At 42.2% G+C, this 26,394-nt stretch overlaps 1 protein-coding gene and 1 long non-coding RNA gene across 2 annotated transcripts; one reads left to right on the top strand and one right to left on the bottom strand.

The window, feature by feature from the left end:
• The first annotated feature begins 11,425 nt into the window (after nucleotides 1-11,425).
• LOC116934662 lies at nucleotides 11,426-12,195 on the top strand. The gene is made up of 2 exons (XR_004400850.2): nucleotides 11,426-11,638; nucleotides 11,790-12,195. It is a non-coding gene; the product is annotated as an uncharacterized LOC116934662 (long non-coding RNA).
• Nucleotides 12,196-24,744: 12,549 nt separating this feature from the next.
• On the bottom strand, nucleotides 24,745-26,028 carry LOC116934666. The gene is made up of 4 exons (XM_032942141.2): nucleotides 25,850-26,028; nucleotides 25,579-25,780; nucleotides 25,420-25,517; nucleotides 24,745-25,350 (listed from the first exon to the last, which is right to left on the bottom strand). Exons 1-4 carry the CDS (start codon nucleotides 25,925-25,927, stop codon nucleotides 24,757-24,759), a joined length of 972 nt encoding a protein of 323 aa, XP_032798032.1. The 5' UTR covers nucleotides 25,928-26,028; the 3' UTR covers nucleotides 24,745-24,756.
• Nucleotides 26,029-26,394: the final 366 nt, after the last annotated feature.

Here is a 26,394-nt window from a genome sequence, read left to right on the forward strand (position 1 = left end):
GCTGGCACTGGCGGCGGCGGTGGCGGCGGCGGAGGTGGCGGCGGCGGGGGTGGTGGCGGCGGAGGTGGAGGAGGAGCAATCGTTCCACCAATCGCGGCTACTCAGCGACGACGAATTGATCCACCAGGCCTGGAGAAACTGCAGGGCGATGTACGGCTACCGCAATTACGGACGTGGCGTAACCGATGGAATGATTTTTGCCAATTGAACCAATTAGCGACGTACCCGGCAAATGAACAGACGGCGGCTCTACGAATGGCCTTGGACCCATCTATGCAACAAGTGGTGGAGGTGGCTCTGAATATTCCACCTACGACGCATTTCACACCCGATGAAATTTTAGACCAAATCGCAGACTACGTGCGGGCCAAAAGAAATATTGCCCTCGATAGAGTGGCGTTCGAAGAATGCCACCAAACCAACACGGAATCTTTTGAAGATTTTTACATCCGGCTGCGGCGGTTAGCAGACGCGGCGGATCTCTGCGCAACTTGTGTCGACGCTCGAGTGACTACCCGGATTATGGCGGGAATTCGCGACACCGAGACGAAAAGAAAACTTTTAGCACTTACACCATTCCCCCAGCTCAACAGGCAATCAATATGTGTAGGAGCGAGGAAGCGGCGAGGATGAATGAACGCTCTTTAAGCAATCAATCGGCAATCAACCACGTGCGTCCACACCAGCGTAATGAGGCAACCGCAGCAGCGTGCGGTTCATGCGGTCGCAACAATCATCGCCCCAGAGAAGCCTGCCCGGCTACCGGAAAAACGTGTCATAATTGCGGAGGAAGTAATCATTTTTCCCCACGATGCCCAAAACCCCGGAGAAGTAGTAGTACAGGCCAGAGTGGCGGCAGCATCGGCAAAAGTGAGGGGGTGCAACCCGGTTCCGGCGGTAGCAGCGCGGGCGGACTCCCATCTGGACCACGCCCGAAAGGAAAAATCGGTCGGATTGTTGTCGGTTCCATCCGCCATCCGGAATCCTCGTCGATGGCGTCGGGCACCCACTGTTTCTCTCCGCGTCTTAGACGACAAAGGCCAGTTCCTTTCAACCATCGACAAGGTCATACCGGATGGCGGAGCGGAAGTATCTGTCGGCGGCCTGGATATTTTAACGGCCATAGGTATGACAGAGAAGGACTTAGATACATCATCATTCGACCTGGTAATGGCCGACAAAACAACGCCACTACTTGTGATCGGGCAGGCCACCATTGTGACTGAATATGAAGGCATTACCACCACTCTTACCATAGTCATCAGTCCAGAAATATCAGGCCTCCTAGTCTCTTGGTATGACTGCATATCGCTCGGTATTTTACACGCCGATTATCCTAAACCGGTCCGCCATGCCCGCATCAATTCCACGCCAGTGAGAAAGCCACACCAGGAGGCAGCACCACCGTCTTCCATTCCGGAATCAACCCCGGGTGATCCAACGGAGGAACAGAAGAACCGCATGGAACAGGCTTTCATCGAGGAATTTTTCGATGTCTTTGATCAAAACGAGGAGCTCGGCTGCATGGAAGGCCCACCAATGGTTATCACGCTAACAGACGACGCGGTGCCTTATTATGTTAATGGCGCACGGCCCATTCCGTTCGCCGACCGACCACAAGTCAAGAAATTGCTCGATGAATTAGTGGACGAGAAAATCATCATACCCGTCACCGAACCGTCCGACTGGGCGGCCCCACTGGTCGTGATGCGTAAACCGGATTCATCTCTACGTTTGTGTATGGACCTTACTAAACTCAACCATCACGTCCAAAGGCCCACCCATCCGACACGCACACCTCGCGACGCGGTGGCAGAGATCGATGGCCAGGCAAGATTTTTTTCTACCTTCGACGCGACAAACGGATATTTTCAAATTCTTCTTCATCCGGACAGCCAACACTTGACCACATTTATGACGCCCTGGGGGCGGTACAAGTTCTTACGCGCTCCCATGGGCCTATGCAGCTCTAGCGACGAATATAATAGACGCGCGGACATCGCCTTTGCACAGGTGACTAATACTGTCCGCGTCGTCGACGATATTCTCCGGTTCGACTCCAATTTTGCCGACCATGTGGAAGGAGTGCGAGCGGTCTTGTCCGCGGCGAGAAATGCGGGCATCACACTGAGTCCCAAGAAATTTAAGTTCGCCCAACAGACGGTACAATGGGTGGGATATCAGATCCAACACGGGGGTATCGCAGTTGATCCGGGAAAACTTAAAGCCATTTCCGAATTCCCTCGCCCAACTAACATCACGGAACTCCGCTCCTTCATGGGATTAGTAGAACAACTCGCGGGATTTTCTGTGGATGTAGCAACGGCCAAAGGACCGTTACGCCCATTGTTGAGTTCGAAAAATCTCTACGAATGGACAACGGACCACGAAAAGGCGTTCTCAGCGGTTAAAGCGGCATTGAGCGCCCCGCCCGTCCTCGCCCATTTCAACCCGGATTTAGAAACGGCACTCCAAGTCGACGCATCACGTAAAAACGGGATGGGTTACGCGCTGCTCCAACGCCACGACACCGTTTGGAAATTGGTCGACGCAAACTCGCGATGGTGTACCGATACGGAATCAAGATACGCCATCGTCGAACTCGAGTTGGCGGTGGTCGAATGGGCAATGAGGAAGTGCAGGTTATACCTTCTCGGCCTCCCCATATTTACGCTCACGGTCGACCACCAGGCTCTCGTAACCATTCTCGACCGTTATACACTGGATGCAGTCGACAACCCCAAGTTACAACGCTTAAAGGAGCGTCTCACACCGTATATTTTCAACACGGTATGGCAAAAGGGAAAGGACCATGCCATACCCGACGCATTATCGCGTGCTCCGGTAAACGATCCGGGACCGGACGACGATGAGATGAATGCGGATGTTCAGCTTTTTTCACGACAAGCGACGCTGCGGCGAATAGCCGCGGTTGGGGCCGTCACATCGACAACAGAAGACGAGGAAGAAATTACGGATGGTCCAAACCATCTGGTGGACCCATTGCTGGGAAAGCTCAAGATAGCTGCGTCGAATGATGCGTCCTACTCCGCTCTTATCCAGGCCATCGAAACTGGATTCACCACCAGACGTGAGTTAATGGCGCCGGCCGTTCATCAATTTTGGAAAATCCGCAACGAGCTGTCGGTGGACGACGGACTGGTTCTCTTCGGCTGCCGGCTCGTTATCCCGCAAAGCTCCCGACGCGACATCCTTCAAAATTTACATGCCGCTCACCAAGGAATCGTCCACATGAAGCGGCGGGCCCGCCAAACCATATACTGGCCAGGATTGAGCAACGACATCGTCGCGTTTGTAGACAGTTGCCAGGTATGTCAAGAACTTCAGCCGTCCCAGCAACAAGAGCCCCTACTACGCGACGCATTAGCAGAACGCGTCTTCGAGGAGGTATCGGCGGATCTGTTCGAATCCGGGCGACTGCATGTTCTCGTGTATACAGACCGCCTATCCGGATGGCCGGTAATCCACCGATGGTATCATGCCCCTTCCGCCAGAGAATTGATCCAGGCGATCACAGAAAATTTTGTCGACCTCGGGGTGCCCATCCGTATACGCACCGATGGCGGCCCTCAGTTTGGAGCCGGAGCATTCCAGCAAGCGCTACAGAAATGGGGGGTCGTTTGGGGAAATTCATCTCCATACTACGCGCAGAGCAACGGGCATGCAGAGGCGGCAGTCGACGCTATGAAGCGGCTCGTTTTGAAAATCGCACCGGCAGGAGACCTCACATCCGACGCATTCATGCAAGGTCTTCTTGAATTCCGTAATACGCCACGCGAAAACGGAATGTCCCCGGCGGAGATGGTGTTCGGTAGCCAGCTACATTCGATATTGCCGGCCCATCGCACCTCTTTTGCCCCACGCTGGAAGGACATCATGAACGCACGAGACCGCCAACATGCCTTGGATGAAGAGGTGAAAAAGCGCTACGACGAACGGGCACGCCCGCTTTCACCACTGACCATCGGATCTCACGTCCGAATCCAAGACCCCCATTCGTTGCTATGGGATAGAGCCGGACAGATTGTCAGTATCGGGAAATACCGGTCGTATCGAGTAAAATTTGCAAGCGGAAGTGTATTGTGGCGAAACCGACGCCACCTCCGCCCTTTATTATCCGACGACAAGGACGCACAAAAGATCCCCGGCATCGAAGGAGATGCAAAGACGCCGCCCGCTAACAGCAACGACGACGGAGTACCGGAAACAGCAGATAGCCAGACAAAACCGGAACCCGCTCCGATACCGACCCAACCGCGACGGAGCGGGAGGATTCGACGACCTCGGTTGATGGTAGACGTGTAGAACAGTCCCCGCCTCAACAGGCCTAACTTACTTCCTCGTAGTGTGTAATCAGTCGTTTGTTCCCTTTAATTTACGTTCTCGTATTGCATAATTAGTCTTCTGTTTCCTTTAATTTCATATCGTGTGTTAAGCGGCGCTGTTTATTGGTTCTGTATGGTATGTCGCCGCTTGGAAAAGGGTTGTTGTGTATCACTCCGCTAGATGGGAGCGCGCGAGCGGCTTCCAGAAGTGAGAGCGAGGAGAGACGGTTGATGGAAGAACTTCACTTTGGTTTTTACGCTTGTACAAGGCACATGCAGTTCCCGAGACTAAGAATACATTTGTTCCTCTTACCTACTCTCACGAACATAACACCTATATACAACATACGTATTAAGCCTTTTAAGTTAATGACGGGTTTGAGACCAACTAATTTCTTCGGAATGATAAAGATGCTACTACCGAAACTCTTTTTTTTCAGCACGTGCAACCACCGTTTTTTTACCATGTTTTCTACTTCCTCATTACAGGGAGGGGGGAAGGGGGGTTATTCTGGGTTATGGGCCCAGCACGCTTTGGCTGCGCCACTCTGCTGTCGTAATCTGGAGTCTGTATTACATTCTGTTTACGGCTTTTGAAGCCCTCTTATTTATTCTAATTTTAAACTTATATGTGCATCGAGCGGGAATTGAATCCGGGCCGCCCGCGCGGCAGGCGAGTATTTTTCCACTAAACCATCTATGCTTAAACAACATGTTTAAAAATTATATACAACAAATTATTGTAAATTCCTCAGGCGCACCAGCGGGACAACAAATTGGCACGAAAACAAGGGGTCTCTTTTTTCTGTATTCGAGTAAGCTGAGACAATATATATCGAGGTCCTTGATGTGTCAGCTAACAACTTAAGAATTCTAGTTAATTACTTATAGCGGAGTGCATCCGTAAGCTTACAAATCTTAGTTAATGACTTCTAACGGAGTAAATACGCAACACTGGTGCCGAAACAAAATTGCGAACACATCAGGAAAGCCGAGGGAATCAGTTTGCGGCATGTGGCGCCCATAAAAAATGGATCAAGTAAGTTTTACTTTATTGTTGGTCAATTTGAACCGATTCGAACACAGGAAACATAAAATGGCAATAAAAGTCGGGGTCATGTTTTTAGACCAGCAAATTGCACGTACCATTGATGGATGTTAACTAGCCCAGAGTAGGCCTGTGTCAATCTCGGTGTAAAGGCTGTGAACTCTTCGTGGGTTGCATTTCTGTTCAACATTGTCTTCTTAAAGTTTACCAACGTGATTTTGTTTTTCATTGGTTTGAAATACAAAAAGATTCCGAGGGTTATCTTCGTTGATATACTCGTCAGCCATCGCTAGTTGATGAGGCCGATGCCCCATTGACGAGATAATTCTGTTTATAAATTATTGTTCTTGTGAACATACCTGTATGTTCAATATTGGTATTCCTATTAACACAACATAGTTTCGATCTACAGACCACTGGGATATTGGCTAACAGAAATTGTTCTACTTAGCCGAGGGGTAGGGGAGTCTATCGATAATAAAATTTACACTTTTTCGAGACATTTAATACCTAGGGAAAAAAAAGATGTCTGGACTGACATAACCTAACTCCCCTTATGATGATTTTACGCCAAAACCGCCCTACCTCACATTAAAAAGGTAAACTATTAATATTTTCTACCCACAGATGGCTTTTTCAAAATAAATCGGTTCGGTTCGGTTCGGTTTCACCATTTTACGGTTCGTAGAGGTAAGGCCATCCAATAACGAAGTAGAGAGCTTTCTGGACTACTGGCGCCTGTCAGGACCTTATACGTGGAGCAGAAGAAAAGGGGACGGTAAAAGAGGTGTTGGTTGAACATTTCCATTCCCCCTTGACTAACAGGACGGTAAATTACAGTCTTATTCGGCCTTTCAACTTTTCCCAAATCTGGTCAGCCATATTTTGTTTACATGGTAATACTTGCGCAATAACAGTTCCGGAGAGAGCCTTCGACTTGAGGAAAATCACCCTCTGGTATAAATTGAAACGTCGACAGGCATTCTCCCGCAGAATACCATTTAGATAGCCGAATGCATAATTCCAGACCTTATCAGCTGTGTCAACTATGGAGTGAGAAAATTTATTTCCTAATAGGGACAATGTTGGTGCTGACACAATCCACTTAAGAGTCCAAGTCAATCTAGAGCTCCAAATCCCAAATCCCAGGGCTTTTGTTTTCTCCTTATTCATCCTTGCCTTTGTACACTTACAGAAAAAGTCAAGGACCTGTCCTGCCCTAGTAAAATCTTCGTCACAAGATATGAAAATGGTAACGTCATCAACAAAGGCTCTGACAGTGAGTTTTTCATTAAATAATAATATGCCCTGGAGAAATCGAGATAAACGCACCAGAAGCGGCTCAATATATACAACAAAGAGATGGAGAGATAAGGGGCATCCTTGGCGAATCAATTGGATATCAGAAAGCACCCTAGCCAGCTCCGATCTGTTAAGGATTGGCATTCCTGCTACAGAATATATAATCTTAAACCCACGGAAGAAAGTAGTTCGATAGCCCATGCCATCCAGAATCCTCCAGAGGACTTCCCTGTTAACCAGGTCGTAGGCCTTTTCAAAGTAAACTCCAACAATGGCAGCGCCCACACCTCGCATCGGAACTTGGAAGAGTCATGACGGTCATCAACGAATTGAATGACATCTCCATAAAGCATGAAAATAACAAAAATCAATCTACCAGGTACCGCACCTTTTTGATGAGGCCCTATTGTAGATGACAGTGTCTGCCTCAATCGTTTCGCTAAAACAGATGCTATGACTATGTAGTCAGAATTCAAAAGAGAAATTGGCCAAAAATTAGAAATTCCACAAAGCACTGAAGACTTGGGAATTAGCCTGATCGCCGCTTGGCCCTGTGATGACGTCAGAGATTCCCTTTCAAGGATATGGTTGAACATATCCAGGAAATGGGGTGCGATCACGTTCCAAAATTCTACGTAAAACTCCTAAGGAATGCCATCCGTGCCAGGGGCCTTGTTTGATTTCATCGCCATGAGAACAGCTCTAATCTCAAGGTGGGAAATCGGTGCTGTCTGGTTCGGGGTTGGTTTAAATCAATCTCTTACTCCCTCAAGAAAGTACCTGCCACTGTGTCAGGAGAAGATTGATTTTACAAATTTTTACTGAAATGTGAAAAAATCTCTCATGAAATGTCCTCTTTGGTCGATAAGCATGTGCCATTAGAGGCAATTATTTTATTAATACGACACTTTCGGTAGTTAATTCGCTCTATTTATATGAAAAATATTGGCTTCCTCTACTTCTTGGCCTTCAAAGCAGCGGGAACGAATCCCATACCCTGTAAGTGTGCTCTCCTCCCATAACTTTAAGAATTTCCTCAACTAGTGAAAGTCAACCCAATCAAAGGTATCTGTTTCGGCCATCTCCTGAATGCTGGACTGGTAGAAAAACTTCGCTTGCCTAATCAATCTAGCTCTTTGCCTAGAATAATCTACCGAAATGCGTTTGATACCCGGTTTCAGGACACTCTCCCACCAGTTTGTAACATTACTTTCCCTAAGAGAATGATTGACAAATTCTTGTATAAAATTCATCACATTTTTCTGATAACCTTCTTCTGACAATATGGAAGTAATTAATTTCCACATACCAGCAGAAGATCTAATACGATGTGGGAGACCGAGATTGCAAGTAAAATTGATGTGACTGATGATCACTAACCGATAAAGAGTGCAAACAAATATTTAAAAAATTGTCTGAAAAAAACTGCTAGCATATATCCTATCAAGCCGAGAAGAATTTCTTGTCAACCGAAATTCTTACAGTACACAGTTACAGTATACGTGGGTGACGAATCCTGGGTATATCCGCTTCGAGTTAAATGGAGTTTCGGTAGGATGAAAATGTGTTGAAGTATGGTTTCTGTGGATATCATGGTAAAAAGAGTAGTATCAAGTTTAGGCTTGTGCTGCATTATTATACTTATATTGTTGCGTGCTCATTGTTAAGAGAACCTATATGTAATTGTAGGTGCAGCCGTTACCGAATCATTTTCCTGATAACCGTTTGTTGTCGTTCAGTTTTACGCCGTTTGCGGAATTGGGTAGTGTTGAGGATTCTGCTGTTCTCGGTAAGAGTCGTCAAGATGGTAATTGATGTATTTATAAAAATTTTATTGTTAAGTATGTTGTTCAAGGAATCATTTTAAATATTTCAGTTATTCGATGTTTAAAGATGTAATGGGATATGTCGTTAAATTGTAGTGTTGGCGATTATCTAATTTGTGTGCGTGTGTACATGATTGTATCGATATAATAAACACGGTTAACCTATTTTTTTAAAATGATTTTCTAAAGGGATTGTGAGTTGTGGTAACTAGGTTACCACCAACAAACCTCAAACAATGAAGCAAAAAAATAATAATAGTTTTTCAAATTTGCATTGATAGTTGACAGAATGTAGTCTACCCTAGCGCTAAGGTTAACGACTTGCTCTGTGATATTAAAGTTCGGAGTTCTAAGCCGTATGCGGCTTTATATTTTTTTCGTGGTGATTGGCTCTTGAAAATAAATTTTTAACGCATTTGAAAGCCAGCAGACGACAGAGAGATTAGATTTTTGTAACAATTTGTATCGATACTACCTAACAATCTTAAATGTTTGTTATGCTTCTGGTTACCTACAGAGTAGTGGTGCAGTGGTATAATATTAGGCTAGTATTACTAAGGCATTGGGTTCAAACCTGATTGAAGTATATTTTTAAACGTTTTTATTGTTGGGAAAACCTTGCTTTTGATTTTTTACTGGATTTTAGAAATTGGTTGCACAACAGACCTATATTTTTTGAAATGTATTCATTCACACATAAATTTCATGAGGCACCATATATTTCTGATAATAGAATAAAACTATAAACGTAAATATAAATATATAATGATATACTTAAAACTAACTTTGCAAAATACTGTTTAGCCTTAAGTAAAGCAGACGGTGATCAGTTCAGATTTGCATTGTGCAATTTATATCGATATTCGGTAACAAAATGATTGTTTTTTGCATAGCAGCTTTAAATACCGATTCAATAGCGCTGTGGATGAAGACGGCATTCACATGTAAAAGGTTCGGAGTTCAAATCCACATATAGGTATAAACTTTTTTTAAAATTTTGTTTTCTAGAATTTTTCAACAATTCGAGCTTGTGACAGACCACAAATCCTGGCCATCTTAAACAGTTACGCGCTGGACAAACTCGACAACCCCCACCTTCTCCGTTTGCGCCTCAAAATGCAGCGCTATTCATTTGTCACTCTATGGGTCCCCGGCAAACAAAACATGGACGCCGACGCCCTGTCGCGGGCACCCGTCGATCAAGCATCCGCCGGTGACGAACTCGGTGAAGGTCTGCCCTCGTTCTCGGCAAAAATCGCTTTACTGAGCCTCACCGGGCTGGACGTCCCAACAGAAGACGCCTCCATCGATCCGGTGTTGGAAAAAATCAAGCGGGCGGCAGCAGCCAACCCCGTTATGAGGAAACTCAGGAGTCAAATCGTCACCGGATTCCCAAATGACAAGTGTAATTTGGACCTTTATTTACGTCCGTACTGAAAAGTGAAGGAACGTTTAGCCATCGATTAGTCCGACGACATGATTGTCTTCGGACCCAGAGTTGTGATCCCGCAATCGGTTCGCGTCTACATTTGACGAACTTATTGCAGATGCACCAAGGCACGACAAAAACTCGTCAACGCGCTCGCATGTCTGTCTACTGGCCCAATATTGGTAATGATATCATCAACGCCACCAAAAACTGTGAAGTGTGCACCAAGCATTTGCCGTCCCTCCCACCGGAACCGTTCAAGTCACGGCCAACGCCCACCCGCCCTTTTGAACAGATCCATGCCGATCTCGGCGAAATCAACGGCCGTCATTTTCTTGTCCTCGTCGACAGTTTCAGTGTCTGCCCTCATGTGGTCGCATTCCGCGACAAAAGCACAACGGCCCGACAAGTGGTCGAACATATCCGAATTTTTTTTTTCGAACGCGGGTGCGCCACTGACATTTTGGTCCGACAACGGCCCTCAATTTGGAGCTGCGGAATTCCGGTCATTCCTGGCCGATTGGGGGATAACGGCCCTCACCTCATCGTCCCATTATGCCCAGTCTAATGGTCGCACCGAGTCGGAAATCAACACGATGAAATCCCTCATCCATGGCTCCTGGACATCTGGCGCATTTAACGCTGCCAAGTTTGACAAAAGCATTTTGCTTTCCCGCAACGCGCCACGGTCTGGAGGAGCATCACCCGCAAAATTGATTTTTAATCGCCCCGTCCGCGATTGCCTGCCAGCCCATCGCCGCTCTTTTGCCCCCGAGTGACAGAAAGTGGCTAACGTTTTAGAAAAACGGGCCCGACGATCGAAAGAGCTTCAAATCACTTACTGCAATAAAAAGACGCGGCCACTTATTCCGTTTGTGGTCTGAAATCACGTCCTCATTCAACACCCGGACAGCAAGCTACGGGGCACGCCCGGTGTTATTGTCGAAGTCGGTAAACACCGCGACTACTTGATCAAAACCCCAGCTGGCCGTGTATTTCAACGCAATCGGTGATTTCTCCGCCTTCGCGTCCCAACATTCCCAGCATCCGCCAGTCTTCCGATTGGCACTGCGTTACCCCACCTAGGGCCAACCCAGCAGGACCAGGCGGAGCCGATTCCACCACCGGAATCGCCGCCGCCGCTTCGCCGATCCGCGCGTGCCCGCCAACCTAAGCGAGTTCATTTCCCTAATGATTGGACACAGTAGTTTGATTTGTTTTTTTTATGCCGTCTCCCTTTGTGTCAACTGCATTACCCTACTGTGTCATGATTGCCCCAACTACTCTTTTCATTTACCCTACCGTACTGTTTTGTATGTACTGTGTGAGCAGAAAACACTTCACCTAACTGTTTTTTGCTCGTTGAAAGGGGCGTGTGATGACGCCACATCTGGCAACATGGCACCCATCCCCCCAAGCCTGTGGTGCCCAACGGAGGAGCCCTCGCCTGGGGAGCTCCCTTTCGTCCCTCTTGTGTAATGGTCGTGTCTACTCTCCCGGATTCCAATACAGATTGTATTCTCACTTCTTCAAAATTGGCGATAATTTTGTGCGGAGATTCGGTCGTCGTACGGACATAGTAATCGTCATGAAAGGTGTGAAGAAATCAAAGTTCCCTGTGCGAACTAGTAATAATCCGCCACGGAATTCGCCTAGTTTGGATGATTTTTCAGATACTATCATTCAGGTATTGTTTATGATTAGTAATTGTTTGTTTGTACCGTGTTTGTCTTAATGTGGTCTGACGTGAAGTTCAAATTCGTGAATTTGTTGCTATGTAGCAATGAGCCTCATGTTCATCGTTCTAAATTAATGAGATGTCTTTGTGTTGTGTTTAGTTTGAGCCTGGCTGCGCTGAATCGAAATTTTTTGAAGCGTGGGTGCAGAGGGAGCTGGCGAATGATAATTCAGTTTAAAGTGTCGTAAGAAACAGATCGCATCCACAAGTAATTGGTTAAACTTATTGTCGTAGTGTATTGTAACCAAGATTGTGAATTGTTACTGTAAGAAATGTAAAATTTTTATTTTTATTACTCTGAAACAGTACTTTATATGCAAGTGCGGTACTAGTTTATTCAAAAAATGTTACCTTTTGCTTTGTGTTGTCATTGCGCTCCCGATGCTAAATTTCAGTGATGTAGAAGTTGTGTGACGGAACAATTGTAAGAAATTTCATTATTGCTTGTTCTTTTGTGGTCAACAATGATGAATATTATTTATTAATAAACGAGAAATTGTGTCATATTTTGTGATTGTATTCGTGTGCTTGTACTTACGTGGTTCTATTTGTTCATGTAGTTCACTAAAATTTGTGATGTGTTTTTGTGTAGCCATGTCGAGGAAATGTTATAGAGAAGTGGTTGGGAAATGCTGGGGAAAAGGGAGGGGGGGGGTGAAATGTTTTGGCTTGAGATTGAAAAATAAAAGGTCTGTGCTTGTTCAATAGTTCGGGAGTAAGAGACCTGTCTTATCGTCAATGATCTGATTGTATTCTCGGAAAATGGGTGATGGGTAATGAGGATGAAATGACAAAGGAAAAATGGAGGGCACCTCACTTCGAGGTGTCGACGCAACACATACAGGAAAATAGATACGTGTACGAATGGAAGCTAACCTCACTTCGAGGCTGGAGAATAGCACTAAGTTACAGTAGTACTATAGGAAAATGACTCAACGTGGGCGTACACCACATAGGGACTGACTCGCGTCTAACTGCTGACTTCCAGCTTTCTCTTCTTACTCTCGTCTCAGACTGATGGACGCCATTACAAGTCATACAAGTTCAATATACTACAATACTAAAACGTGGAAAGGCTATGCGGGAAATAGAAGCAGCGGTGCCAGACCAGTGCTTTTAGTGTAGTGTATTTAGTGCTGCCATTTCATAAACGAGGTGGATTTTCTATATGTCGGTGGTTGCTTTATTCCTGAGTGGTACATGGAAGTAGTCGTTTGATTGACGTCGATTTGTGAAATGTATTCTCCTGTTCAACGATTGTGAATCGAGTTACTGTCGTTGAATATACAGTTGTGAATACCTGTTGTGTTTCTTACGAATTCCTACATTGTTTCGTTCTTTTTTCTTTTTCGGCTTTTATGTTCAGTCTTGTGTCATAGAATCCCTTTTTGGCTTGTAAAATGATTTGATATGTTATATTCATTCTTTTGCCGTTGGTAGTTGTTATTATTATATAGTCATACCCGTTAGTTTTAAAATAATGACATGGTAACCTACGGAAACCTACATTTTTGGTTGTTGTGTTTTCTCGTCTGTATTGTTAATGAGTTTATATCTCTTTTCATGTATTGCTATTTCACTGCTTTTGTGTGATTAAATGGTTTCAGTTTTCAGTCTAGAAATTTCATAATTTTTTCCTTTCGATGAGTGTGTTTACAATTGTTCTCAGATGATGGTGTTAGTTGATACAGTTTGGGTTACTTATGAATTTTTTATTGTCATATCTTTTAGAATTCCACTGGAAACCGAATATGAGCTATCGAAGAAAACTTTCGAAGAATGAGGATGGGGTGCGCATACCTGAGATGTTGCATGGTTTACTGCATGTTGATGTGGGTCGGAGGTCTTCCAACTCAACTCCTAGGGAAAGTGGTCCTAATCGTGTACTGGTGGATGTTGGTAAGAGTGGAGGCCAGCTTTCTAAGAACGCGGAGGCTTCAACTGCCAAAGAATGTTGTAACGACACTCAACATCGTAGTAAGTGTCAGTCGTCGAAGAGAAAATCGTCTACTGGTCAATCACGTTTAATTCCGAACGCAAGATTATATGAATTAACTGATCCTCCGGATGACAGAGTTTTGGATGAATTTGAAAATAACCCGATTAGTGCTCTTTTAAACTGTGCGGCTTTAAGCGGTGTTCATCGTTTTCACGAATTCGAAGATTTACTGGAGATAGAGTGCTATAATGAAGACACTCATGAAAAAGCGATACAGCGTGAAGATCTTTTGAATCGTTTGACAGACTTGATTCGAGAAAATTGCGATCAATCTAATAGCAATATTTTAGTCAACAACTTCCAGATGAAATACGATATAAAAGGAAAGTTTGTTGCGTGTGCTAGTTGCGGTATTTGGATATTGATGTCGTCGTCGATTCGTTATCACGATATCAGCGTGCGCTGTTGTGAGAACCTTAAAATGATAGATACCAGTTGCTATTATGCTGTTGATGAGGCCGTCCGACAAATCTTAAATGTGATCAATTACCTTTCTGGTCAATTATACTATTTACATCCGGAATTCATCGATTCTACAACGGAAGGGGATGCTGGCGATGTTGAAGAGCGTTGTAGGCTATGCCAAGAGTGTCACGTGACCGTAATGAATCGTCAGATTCTGCAATTGTCATTCGCTGCTGGTGTTGATTTCGGAAATCCAAATCGGCTAAATCTCCCGATGTTTACATTGTCGGAAGAACTGCTAGTGGCTAGATGTAGGATTTATATGAACATCGTGAAGTTGGTTGGACCCAGTGTATCTGAGTTAAAGGCCGGGAAAAAGGACATGTTTGCCGGAGAGCTGGAAGGTAGCTACGTTGAAGAGGGTACTGCTGGTGTCTTAATGAGTACTTTTCTTCCAGAGATACGAGACCTCCATCAATATTTATCGGTTTCGTTTGTTGGTTCGAGATTGCAATGGGAGGCGTTACTGCCCTATTATGGCTCCAAGGTGGAAGAGTTGCAAGTTCAGACCGACGTTGTCATGGTCATGGTTGCAAATGTTGAAGAAGCTCAACCCTTGGTATACCCTTGGTATCAGATACTGACACTCCTGATATTAGGATGGAAATGGAGCGGATGACGCGAGACCTGCTCATACATGCTACAAGCCTGGACGATCCTATCGTGCAGCGTATCGACCAGCTTGCAGTTCCCAATCAACTGTGATAGACGATGAAAATGAATTTGTGGCTGGTGTGGTGGAGGACGAAGATCGTTTTACCTACCGCTACAGAGTTCGGTGGTATTAAAACGTCACCGTGACCTTCAGGACCAGGGAGACAATTCACGACGTATTTTCCAAAACCTCCTGTTTACTCTCGATGACGCTACATCTCAAAATTGGGAATCAAGTGCAAATGAAGAGACATCATGATTGAGTTCGTGTTTGAATGTTCGGGACAGAAAAGCCGATGGAGTGACACGAAGCGACTCAAATAAAGAAATGCGGCACGCTGATGGCTTTCTGACGTCACCTGATACAGCTTATAAGACGGGAAAACCAATCGGTAATGTGGACGTTTTGATTGGAAATGAATCATACAACGAATATACGGCTAATGATAAGCTCATGTATAACGCTTTTCCGTTTCTATTCGTCACGGGAAAAACACTGCCGTCATTCAGTTCATTATCGGCAAAGTTTATTAGACATATGCTGAGGTAATTTTTGGGCCGCTTCGGCGCCAGCCCTAGGTTGCTGTTTTTCTTAATGGATCAACTACGCGTCACACTTCTTGTCGTGTAGTGTCTTCCAGAATAAAAGCGCACCGAGAGTCAATGGAAGCCTTTGGTCGTTGGGTTGAATCCCACGAATTCAAGAATGACCTATGTGAAGCTGCAAAGGATCCCATTTCTCCTAAAGCTAAATGTTTGCTGAAGCGAATTGTACCGCACGTACGGACCTGTGTTTCTCAGATACCGTACTTTGTTTCTCAGCGGAAGAGCTCTTTGAGAAACTTTCTTCTGATTTTCTTCGGCAAGCCAAGTGTGTTTCTCACATTTTCTCCTGACGATATCAACGTTGTTTTGAATATTTGCCTTCAATTCCGCAGACTATTAAGAAAGGATTTCCTTCTGAAGATGATGGGCTCTTGGATGGTTTGGTGCATGGAGAGTCACATATCAAGAGCATCTCAATCGATAAATATTCACTACGAGTCCGTCTAGTGAGTCCATTGGTGGTGGCGACCGAAGTGTTCAGAATAATTGCCAAAAGATTTTTCGATTCGTTGCTTAATACTCCGTTTCATCAGACTATGGAAAAAACGCGTGCTTCTATCAATGGAAAGAAAGGCATATTTGGTTGCGGCGGGGCGTCCTTTGGTGTTGTAGAAGAGCAGGAATTTCTCGACGAAATTAGCCAGGCGATCGATCAATTTACAGAAGCAAGTCTGCTGGCGTTGGTGCATGTCGACAAATTTTTAAGTAACTTTGAAGGGGTCCCTCCACCGTGAGCAGTGTGGTTCAAGAGCTCTCATGCAGAATCATCAGATTTTCAGAAGGACTAAGAAAGAATTGTATCCTGCTGTAACATTCATCATCATAGTGCACTTGTCACAAGCTGAATCTAGGACGTAAGCAGTGTCGATGGGCTAGACCACAATCGCTCGTTAATTATACGACATAGGGGAGACTGGAGTAAGCCGGGACGGTTTTCGTTTTCCCCCTATATCTCCCAAACTAATCATTAAATTAATTTATTATTTGGTTTTTATGTATTCCATACGGTAATGTACCCCCCATATTTTTTATATAATTTAATAATAAACCATTTTCCCATATAAGACCTTTAAAAATTTCTTAGATTTGTGGGAGGAGCCTATTTTGAGGGGTAAGTGAGGACACTAGGGTGGGTGGTGAGGGACGTCCTTCGTTTTCGCCTTAAAATTCATTAAAAAAATTTGTAAAAATTGAAATAGCGTCCCACTGCATATACTCTATAAGTTAATAAATGTTTCAATTTGATTATTGTGTATATAAAAAATTTTTCTTATATGATAAAAAACCCTTATTACAAGATAGGTGAGGGTTGGGCTTATTGTAATCGATTAATATGCTGAATAATGGATTGCTTGTGATCATTGTAAGGAACAGTAATGGCGTCATGAGCTCGGTGATGATTGATGGGCTTGAAGGCCAAACCCGCCCACTAATGTCCCATTTTAGTAAAAAAAAGCTGTCCCGATTTCCCGATAAAGACTATTTTTTTAAAACGTTAATATTATCTACAGTAATTGATCGAAAATTATAATTTTTGTTTTTAACAATAAAGAAATGATTAAGCTTCATTTCCATATTAAATTTACATGCCATTTGCGATTATTTTTTTCTAGAAACATTAAATGGCGGAGACAAAATTAACTAAAAAAAAACCTTTTTTTAGTTTTGTTAATAACTGATACAGTTATTGATAAAACTCAACCAAATTTCATGCCAAATTAGATTGTATGTATCTAAATAACATACTAAAAAAATGTTTAATTTTATTAAAATCTACTATTTTTCCCCCTACTGTCCCTCTTGACCCGGTGTCCCGGCATACTCCAGTCTCCCCTATCCGGAATTATCAATCTCCAAAGATCTACGAGATAAACGACACTACGTGGAGCTCAATGTTATTTGTCATCCAAATTAAAAATGTATCAAGTCGGAAAACAGGTACCAACAGCCAATTTCTGTTATCAATCGACGAATTTTAATGTGGGAGTTGAAACGTCCTCGAATTACTCCAATTTCGTATGAATACCGAGCTGAAACTGAAGACATCGTGAAAAAAAAAATCACTGGATATGAATTCTTCTCGTACGAAAGTGTTTGAATTGCCTAAAGTATGCTCAATCAGTTGCGATCTCTCCCTAACGATCAACTATTGGAAATCCTCCGTTTATTACCAGAACGTACAGTACCCACCAAATGATTAGGTACACCCCCGTTTTTTTAGTGCATTCTTATGGCGCTACGGGTCTCAGGAAAACTTAAATATCTTTTTACTAAGGACTAATTTTTTGTTTCTTTTTTCCTCTATCAGAAGAGAAAGTGATCTAAAAGTTATCTTAACATGAAAAAATTGTAGGAGTTACACCCAGGGCGCTAAAGTATCGTTCACATGATTAGGTACAACAGTTTTCTCCCCATAAACGCCATGTTAATACCGGCGTTTCCAAAAATATAAATAAAATACTTCAAAACATCCTTAAATTAATTTTTTTATGCCGAACGACGCGATTTTCTTTACTCTATTAGAATATAGTGCATGTTTTTGAATTATTTGAACTAAAAAAGTGCTTCCCTATCCCCAAAGTTATTACACTGAAATGTTTTACAGAGAAAATTAAGATTTGTGCTTGCGCCACCAGGGGCACTGGGATCCATTTCAAGTGCTCAGATTTTGTTTTCTTTAAACACCTCTTCTTTAAAAATCCTCTATATTATTCCCACGTTGAGCGTCTTCGATCTAAGGTGAAAGTGCCTGTTTTCGCGGAATACCTACCAAGATTACCACGCGGATGTGCAAACCTTTCCAGTTATTCTTGGAAACGTCAAGCAAGGTTGGTGGCGCAATACTGTAATGTTGTACTCCATCCTTGGAAGAGGGAAATAGCTGATGGAGGTACCATACCTGTTTGTCTTACCTGGCAGTATTTCTGTGATTACGTCACACACCTGAAGATGAGGTCTATTGACCTGGAAAAATCGTCTTATATCAACCGTGTGCGGCGAAAGTGATTAATTAACATCTTACGTGGTTTCATTGTATCAAATGCAGATAGAGTGGCTACTCAAGAGTATCGATCCATGAGCGCTACACGCTGGAAAGTTGATCTCCAACAGCACCATTTCGAAGACACGACTCCTGGGGAGGTAGGAGATAGTGTGAAAATTTCGGATAAAGCTCTACGAGCCATCGAGGAATTACGATTACACGTTGCTCAAGATGAACCTGTTGTGAATGTGAAAGATGAAAAAGAAAACATGTTTCTAGAAATAACGAGAGACTTGCTAATCGTTTCGTATCCGGAGGCTTACATGGAGAGTGATGTCAAGCGTAATTCGCATCAAAGAATGGCAACGTTTCGCAAAGTTTGTCATTTCTGGAAGAGTAGTCTGCCAAGTGATGTAGGTGCTGTATACAAGCGATTACGTAATCCAGTAAAACAATCTGAAATTTCGTGTAGTCGGAGTACCTTGAACATGGCCAGACAGACGAGTATTAATACGTCCAAGCTTACAGAGGCATTTCCGAAAATAAGCCGCACTTACCGGAAGTTGAATTCCATGCGGAAAGTTGTGGTAAACAAGTGTGCAAAGGATTTCACATGGAGATCCAATTCTGACTCATCTAATCTTGCCGTGGTGAACATACTACTTCCTGGAGGACCGGGCACTGGGAAATCTTTCGTCATTAATGCACTAGCCAAAACTGCAAAAGCATTCGATATGCAGATTCTCATAATGTCGTTGACGGGTATCGCTGCTAGTAACTTACTAAGAGGTCAAACGGTTCACAATGCCCTTCATTACCTGTCGACATACCGAACACGGGATATCTTGATCCACGAACCAAGGAGCAACTTGCCCTCATTCAAGATGAACTACAAACAGATGGTCTCGGAATGGTAATCAATGATGAGAAATGATATATTGATCCAGGATTATTTGGACAAATAGACCATCGCCTACGGGATATCATGGAGGAAGCAGAATTACCATTTGGTGGAATACCTCTATTTGTGGTCGGAGATTTTTTCCAGCTGGCACCAGTTGCAGCAGCGGATCTTGTTCAGCGGTGTAGTGAAGCATATCATTTATAAGGTGTCTTTGGATGACAACAGTGAAGCACTGGGACCTAAAGATTACGGTGCCGAACTCTTTGCTACTTTTCAAATGTTTGAATTACACTAACAGATAAGAGCGGCAACGGACTTTGAGCACAGTGAAATGCTGAACAACATGAGGAATCCAAACTCGAACAGTAGAACTAGAGTGAACACTTAGTTCAAAGTACTTGTCGAATCTAAAGACGTTGTCCTCAACTGATCTTGTTCAAGATGCAAGCTGGTTAACTGCTTCTGTGGTTGTTAATTCTAATAGGGAACGTTCCGTAATGAACGATGTCCGGTGCAAGCAGTGGTCGGTCTTGCATGGTACACCATTCTTCCGATGGAATTACAAACTAACTACTAACTAAAGTAGAACTCTAAGTGCAATCCCTGAAGTCATGCATGAAAAAATCTATGAAAACAACCCTAAGCTGTGTGGATTTTTGTCGCTGGTGTACCGGGATATCTTACCGAATACTTCAATCCAGGCATTGGACTGACGAATGGTACACCGATAGAATACCATTCAACGAAGTTGGGTGATAGGGAAGACGCCAAGACCATCAAAGATAACTTGACTGCAAATCCAGCAGACGAGATACTGTTACAATATCCCCCTGCTTATGTTTTCATGCGTTTACCAAAAGCCAATATAGACGACTTAAGAGATGTTACCCTAGTAGAGAGAGATGTAGTCATCCCCATACCCTGCAAAAGCAGTAGTACGAAATGTAAAGTCAGATAACCAACAGCGACAGTGAAGAAAAACATTTCAATCAGCTGTAGACCTCATGCAGTTGCACTCGGATTCGGCATCACCGTTCACAAAATCCAAGGAAAAACTCGAGATAAAATAATTCTCGATCCCCCCCTTTCAAACCCTAATACGATTTCCATAGCCTTTTTGTTGCGCTGTCTCGGGTGCGCAATCGGGAAAATATTCGGTTGATGCCTCTTCACCCTGCGGTCCGTGATTTGAGCTATTTGGAAAACCTCCAACCATCATGTTCTCCTAGATTGGGTTGGTGGCTTCGATAGCCATGGATATTGGAACAAAGACAAAGTATTAGTTCAACCAGAATTGATCTCTCGTTTCAAGCACGCTAATAAACTGAAAGCCGGACGTAAGTGACAAACATTGTCAACGCAAGTTCCCCCAGCCGTAGGAACCGGGATCCCCAATAATGAGGATATTAGTATCACTTCATGTTCTGAAAGTGCAGCTCAGCAAGGACAGTATCTAAGGAAGAAGTAGAAGAGCATTCAATCGTAAATTCTCCATCTGTCAACTTACACGCAACTAATCAACGTGAATGCAGCGGGAGATTAAAACGGAGAGACAGTATTAAATTGAGATTGTGTGATTATGTCACAACGAAAAAAAGAAAATTGAGGATGCAAGACAAGGATGACCAAAATGCTAGTGAGACTCCGGTGAAAAGATTAAACTGACATACAGCAGTTAAGTCTTCGGATTTCACAACTCGGACGAATACGAAACAAATAGAGAAAAGTCCAAAGAGACCGAAACGGCAAATACATGCTCCGCGAAAACTGCAAGATTACATTACAGACAAGAATATCGAAAGAACAATTCAGTCAATTTGAGGGAAAAATAATAAATAAAAAAAAAAAAATAAATAGACATTTGTCGGCTACACGAAGTAAAAACAATGCACAGCTAGAAAAAAAAACTGACTCAGTAAGTTTGTTTTTTCTAAAAGCAATATTGGATATCCTTTGGGTTGTACTAAGCTTTCCTCAATTTCACTAAGTGTAATAAACTGTAAAACTAATTGTAGTTCTTTTCTTCTACCTTACAGGAAACAATTGCCGTACTCAACTAAACAATCTGCTGCTTCTATGTTTTGTCTGGTTTCAAATAACGTTAAAGATATTATATCAAACAAAGCTTATCATTTACGGTAGATAGTTTTTTCCCCTCAATAGACTTCATTCTCCTCATTTTCTAATCAATATGACATGATATCACTGAATTTCATTTTTCAAAGTTTTGTCATGTCATGTCATGTCATACTCCACCTCCGAAAACTGGATCAGACAAGTTCTTGCACTTCATGTGTAAAAGTTTACTCGAAAACAAGTGATAAAAAGGAAACCATCTGCACTCCTGTTCGGTGAAATTTACTCAATTCCTTGTTTTTTCTTTTCTTTTATGTTTATTTTAGTTGTTTGGGGAGGAAAGCGATGGAGGGGGCCTATGTCTTGTTCATGGTTGTTTGTATCAGCTTTCGGGAATTCGTCGGTCGAACCTGTGCAAGGTTCGAAAACAAATAGACTGTTCTAAGAACCCGCTTACTGATTTTATGTCCGCTTTTAACCCCAATAAAAAGTAGTTGGCTCTCTTTTCTCTTTTATTACCTGAACGTGATCTATTTCCTTATGGATAATAAGAGAATGAATAACGATGTCTATTTAAGTCTTCATTTTATTATATTTATTATAATAATTGCATTCCAAAATTTAAATAAAGCTACAGAGAAATTTCTAGTGTTAAATAAAGAATAAGCTATCCAGTAATTTTTTTTGTTAACTTTTTACCTACAAGATTTGTTGACTAGCATGTTAGTCATCAAATATCCGAACAACGCTTCGCCCTATGGGGTGCCAAGTTGTGTAGCTTTATTTAAATTTTTACTACCCCATTGGTCATCCGCGCTACACACCATTCGCCATAAGACGCTGGGTTAAATGGCCCTAGCGTTCGGATACTAAGGGCGGGTACTGTATGGTTCATTTATAAAAAAATTAATCATTTCATAAGTCTGAGTGTGATTTTACTTTGGTTATTATTTAGGAGGGGGGTGGTTCACCAAAGGGACTGTGAATCCAAGATCCGAATGATCCCCTGCAACCTTCTCTGTGTTGCAAGATGTACGAAGAATTTACAATAAAAAAAGTGAAACATTTAGATTTATTAAATTTTATTATTTGTTAAATGAACTGTATGCAGTCAAAAATGATAAAAAGTTAAATAGGATAAGGAATTCTTAACATGCAAGTGAAGTAAGCGTTGAAAATTTGTCATCGGTCATTTTCAAGGGCGTGAGCATATAAAGCCAACGCTCATGTACTAAAAGTTCCCCCCATTTTGCCTACCGGTTGGGATCTAATTGTCCATAAAGATGTAAGATGAAGGCAAGCGAAATAACCTTAACTCCAAGTAGAAATATGACTGTTCTAAATGTGTTTTAAAAGTAGTTCTATTTCTCCCAGTCCTATTCCTACAGGAGAAAAAGGACTGTAAATTTCCAGTCCTTTTTCTCCCGTCCTATTGGGTTTTGGTCCTATTTCACCGCCAATCTAAATATCCTTATATTAGAGCAGTTTTTGTCGGTCATCAATACCTGGGGCCGTATTCTAGCCTTGACTTAAGCACGGAATATTTTCTTAACTTACTGTTTTTTGCTTAAAAATCCAATTTATGCTTGGATTTACCTAAAACCGTATTCTAGCTTTTCTCAACTCACCTTTTTTTCTTAAGAAATATTTTGAACTTGTCTTTTTAAACTTAAGATAGCAAATTTTTGTAAGCCAACTATGTTGGCTTACAGCGGTTATTTTCTTACAATTCCGTGCTAAGGCTAATGCTTACAGCTATTGTTGTCCTAGTTTTTAGTATTTTCACGTGTCATTGTTTTGATTATCAAGTAACATCATCTAGTGGTCTAGTGAGAATTGAAGATGAATAACATCGACGAGTTCGAACGTCACCTTGATGTTTTGAACGAAGTTTTAAATACAGTGTGTTGTACAAGTTTTAAATGACAGTGATGCGAATGAGGATGAATTGTATGAAAAACGAATAGAAGTGAGAAGGAGAATGGTTCCGTTTTATCGTCAACGTGCTGATATTTTTGATCTATTTGACGATAATCAAATTTACAAAGTATTTAGATTCGATAAAGCTTCTATTTGGTATATCGAAGGTATTCTCTATCTCATTTTATAAGTAGTCTTAAGCTACTACAACATTTCCATGTGTATTAACTGTTGCATTGGCTGATTAACCATAGGACTCATTTCCAACAAATTGGGCCGCAAGTTGTTTGGTAAAATATGTTTGTTACCTATTGAACAAATACTTGTATCCCTTCAATTTTATGCCAATGGCACGTTCCAATCAACTGTGGGAAATGTGTTGAAGATAAGTGAGCCATCGGTGTCAAGATGTGTAAGAGATGTTTCAAATGCTCTGTGTGAAATATCTTCCGATCACATATTCTTTCCTGAAAATGTCTTAGAGGTAATAAGTTATTGTTGACAACTATCAGTGAAAAGTTAACATTCTATTAATAATAATTAAGTATAGATTCAACGAGGCTTTACTGAGATAGCTTTTCTTAGAGGTGTAGTAGGGAGTGTCGATGGCACTCACATAAGAATTGCTAGGCCCCATCTCCATGAAGAGATCTACGTTAACCGAAAAGGTTACCATTCAATCAATGTGCAAGTGAGATAAATACAAAAAAAAAAGTTTATTTCAACACGATACAATTACTAACACATTCATTGTACCACCTTTTAGGGGATTTGTGACGCAGAGTGCAATTTTTTAAGTGTAAGTGCCTCAAAGCCAGGCAGTAGTCACGATGCAAATGTGTTTGCAGATAGTGTGATTGGCCGGGCTTTCAAAAACAACGAGTTTGGCCAATCTTATCTCTTTGGCGATAGTGGCTATGCCTGTACTCCGTTTCTTCTAACGCCATACTCTCAACCCCAAGGAAGAGCTGAGGTATATAAGTTTCTCAGCTTTGTTTGATTCTCAAAAAGATTGATGATCCTATTTTACAGTTTTTAAACTAAACCTTGTAAAAACGATTAAATACGGCTCACAACAATACTCGCAACACCGTTGAACGCATTTTTGGCACAGTTAAACGACGTTTTCACTGCTTACATGGAAAAATTCGCCTTCAACCCGGCCGTACTTGTCGGTAGGCATAATCACTGAAAACTTATTCCACTTACAATTATCCAATTTTTTAATTTCATAGAGTAATTATGGCTTATTGTGTTTTACACAACATTGCGCGAAAGAGGAAGCAGCCAGACTTCGATGAAGGGGTAGAAGAAGGAGAATTGTTTGAAATAAGAATCCCTCCCAAAAACAATGACATAAACGAAAATGTCAATCAAGAAAAACTTCGGCTGTGACGTGAAGGATTCACAAAGCGACGAAGAATAACACTCAATTTACGTATTAGACGTGTTATTGTGTATTAGATTGCATCTTTAGTCTTTCCATACATGATATCGTAGAGATCTTTGGGGATTTCATCGTCTCTCATGGGGTCATCCCTTATTTTAGATGCTGTCATGATGGAATTAAGAACGTCAAATCTATCACGAAGAAGACGTTTTGATGATGACAAATCAGATTTTTCGCATAGTAGACGTTTAGAACGATTAACTGTCTCACGTAAACTACAAGTAGGGGAACTTTCTTTCGGTTTGTTTGACAAGAAACCAACAGTTGTGATGCCTAAAGACGTAGAAGGACGTTTAAGTAATGATGGTGAATGACTTTTATGAATAAGTTCCGTTGACGACTCGGAACGACTGGATGCTGGATTGGCTTCGTAATCATCTTCGTCATTTCCGAACTCTTCGAAAGATTTGCGATTGAAGATTGTCATAGCTATTTCTAATTCGGGATCATCACGATCTATGTTTGATTCAATCTCTACGTGTTCATTATTAGAGCAGAAAGGAAGGGGCTCATAATCGTGAATACTCGGCGCATCCTTTTCATTGTTGGATCTTCCAAGCTCTTGAGTTGGGTTATTGATAGCAGTTTCAGACTGCACCCCTCCCTATTATTTAAAATGCATAATAAAGTTTAGTTGAAACTCTGGTTAGCTATACTATAGAATGATATTTACTGTAATAGAGTTGCCTGCAAGGGCAGCATTGGTTTTTCCATAGAGTTCATTCAGCATTTTAATATGCAACGGTTTAAGAATTACTTCTGGGCCACCTCCTAATAACAAAATTTTTAAACGTCATACCTCAATAACATAAATTTTGCTATAATAGGCTACCTGTCTCACTCAAACTACGATTATACTCAGCAATCTTGGCATTTGCTATTGCTTTGATGTTACCAAATTTCTTCTTCGTGTCTTTAACATCATGAATTGGTTCATCAGGACAGGCTAGTTCTATGGCTTCCACAATTTCTGTCCAAGCCTTTTTTTTTTGTTCCTTGGTAATGCCCGGCCTCAAGGCACCAAGAATAACACCCTAGACCAATTACAATCAACAATCAAGTTTACATTAAACTAATAAGCTACACAATTATAGCTAAGTTACCTTTCTTGCGATGTACTCATCAACTAAAGTTTCTATTTGGAATGACGGCCACGCTTTTTCTTTTATTGCTGGGGCCATTTCAATCTCGTAAGTCTATCACTAGAACAATAAACACAGTTCAAGATTCCAAAACTGTCAATCAAAGAGTCTTATAACTTAAAAAATACTAACTAGATTCCAGCTCTAGCAGACGCCTTGTAATAATAATAAAGTAAACAGCATCTATTACTGTACGCAATGTCAGGAAACGAATATTCTTATTGGTCGCTATAAGGTCCGCCCTCTAAGAAAATAAAAAATTCTATGCTTGAAAAATCTGATCTTAGAATCGGAACTTATACCAAGTTCAGAAATAAAAGTAAGAAAATTTAAGCTAGAATACGTGTTTATTGAAATGACGAACTTACATTTTCTCCTAACTTACGTGAGGAAATTTTATAAGAAATTTCGTATATTTTGTATATTTTTGAAAACGCCGTATTTAACACGGCGCATATGGGGGAAAACGGGGTGTACGTAATAAAGTGAACGATACCGTAGCGCCG

Source organism: Daphnia magna, linkage group LG3 (assembly GCF_020631705.1).
Source record: "Daphnia magna isolate NIES linkage group LG3, ASM2063170v1.1, whole genome shotgun sequence".
NCBI lineage: Eukaryota > Metazoa > Arthropoda > Branchiopoda > Diplostraca > Daphniidae > Daphnia > Daphnia magna.

What these genes read in the sequence shown, in the direction of transcription:
- LOC116934666 (XM_032942141.2), bottom strand. Translation starts at nt 25,927, where the DNA reads ATGGCCCCAGCAATAAAAGAAAAAGCGTGGCCGTCATTCCAAATAGAA. An exon ending in ATGAGTACATCGCAAGAAAG is followed by an intron (nt 25,781 to 25,849) that starts GTAACTTAGCTA and finishes TAATTGGTCTAG; the next exon opens with GGTGTTATTCTTGGTGCCTT. An exon ending in TTGCAGGCAACTCTATTACA is followed by an intron (nt 25,351 to 25,419) that starts GTAAATATCATT and finishes TTTAAATAATAG; the next exon opens with GGAGGGGTGCAGTCTGAAAC.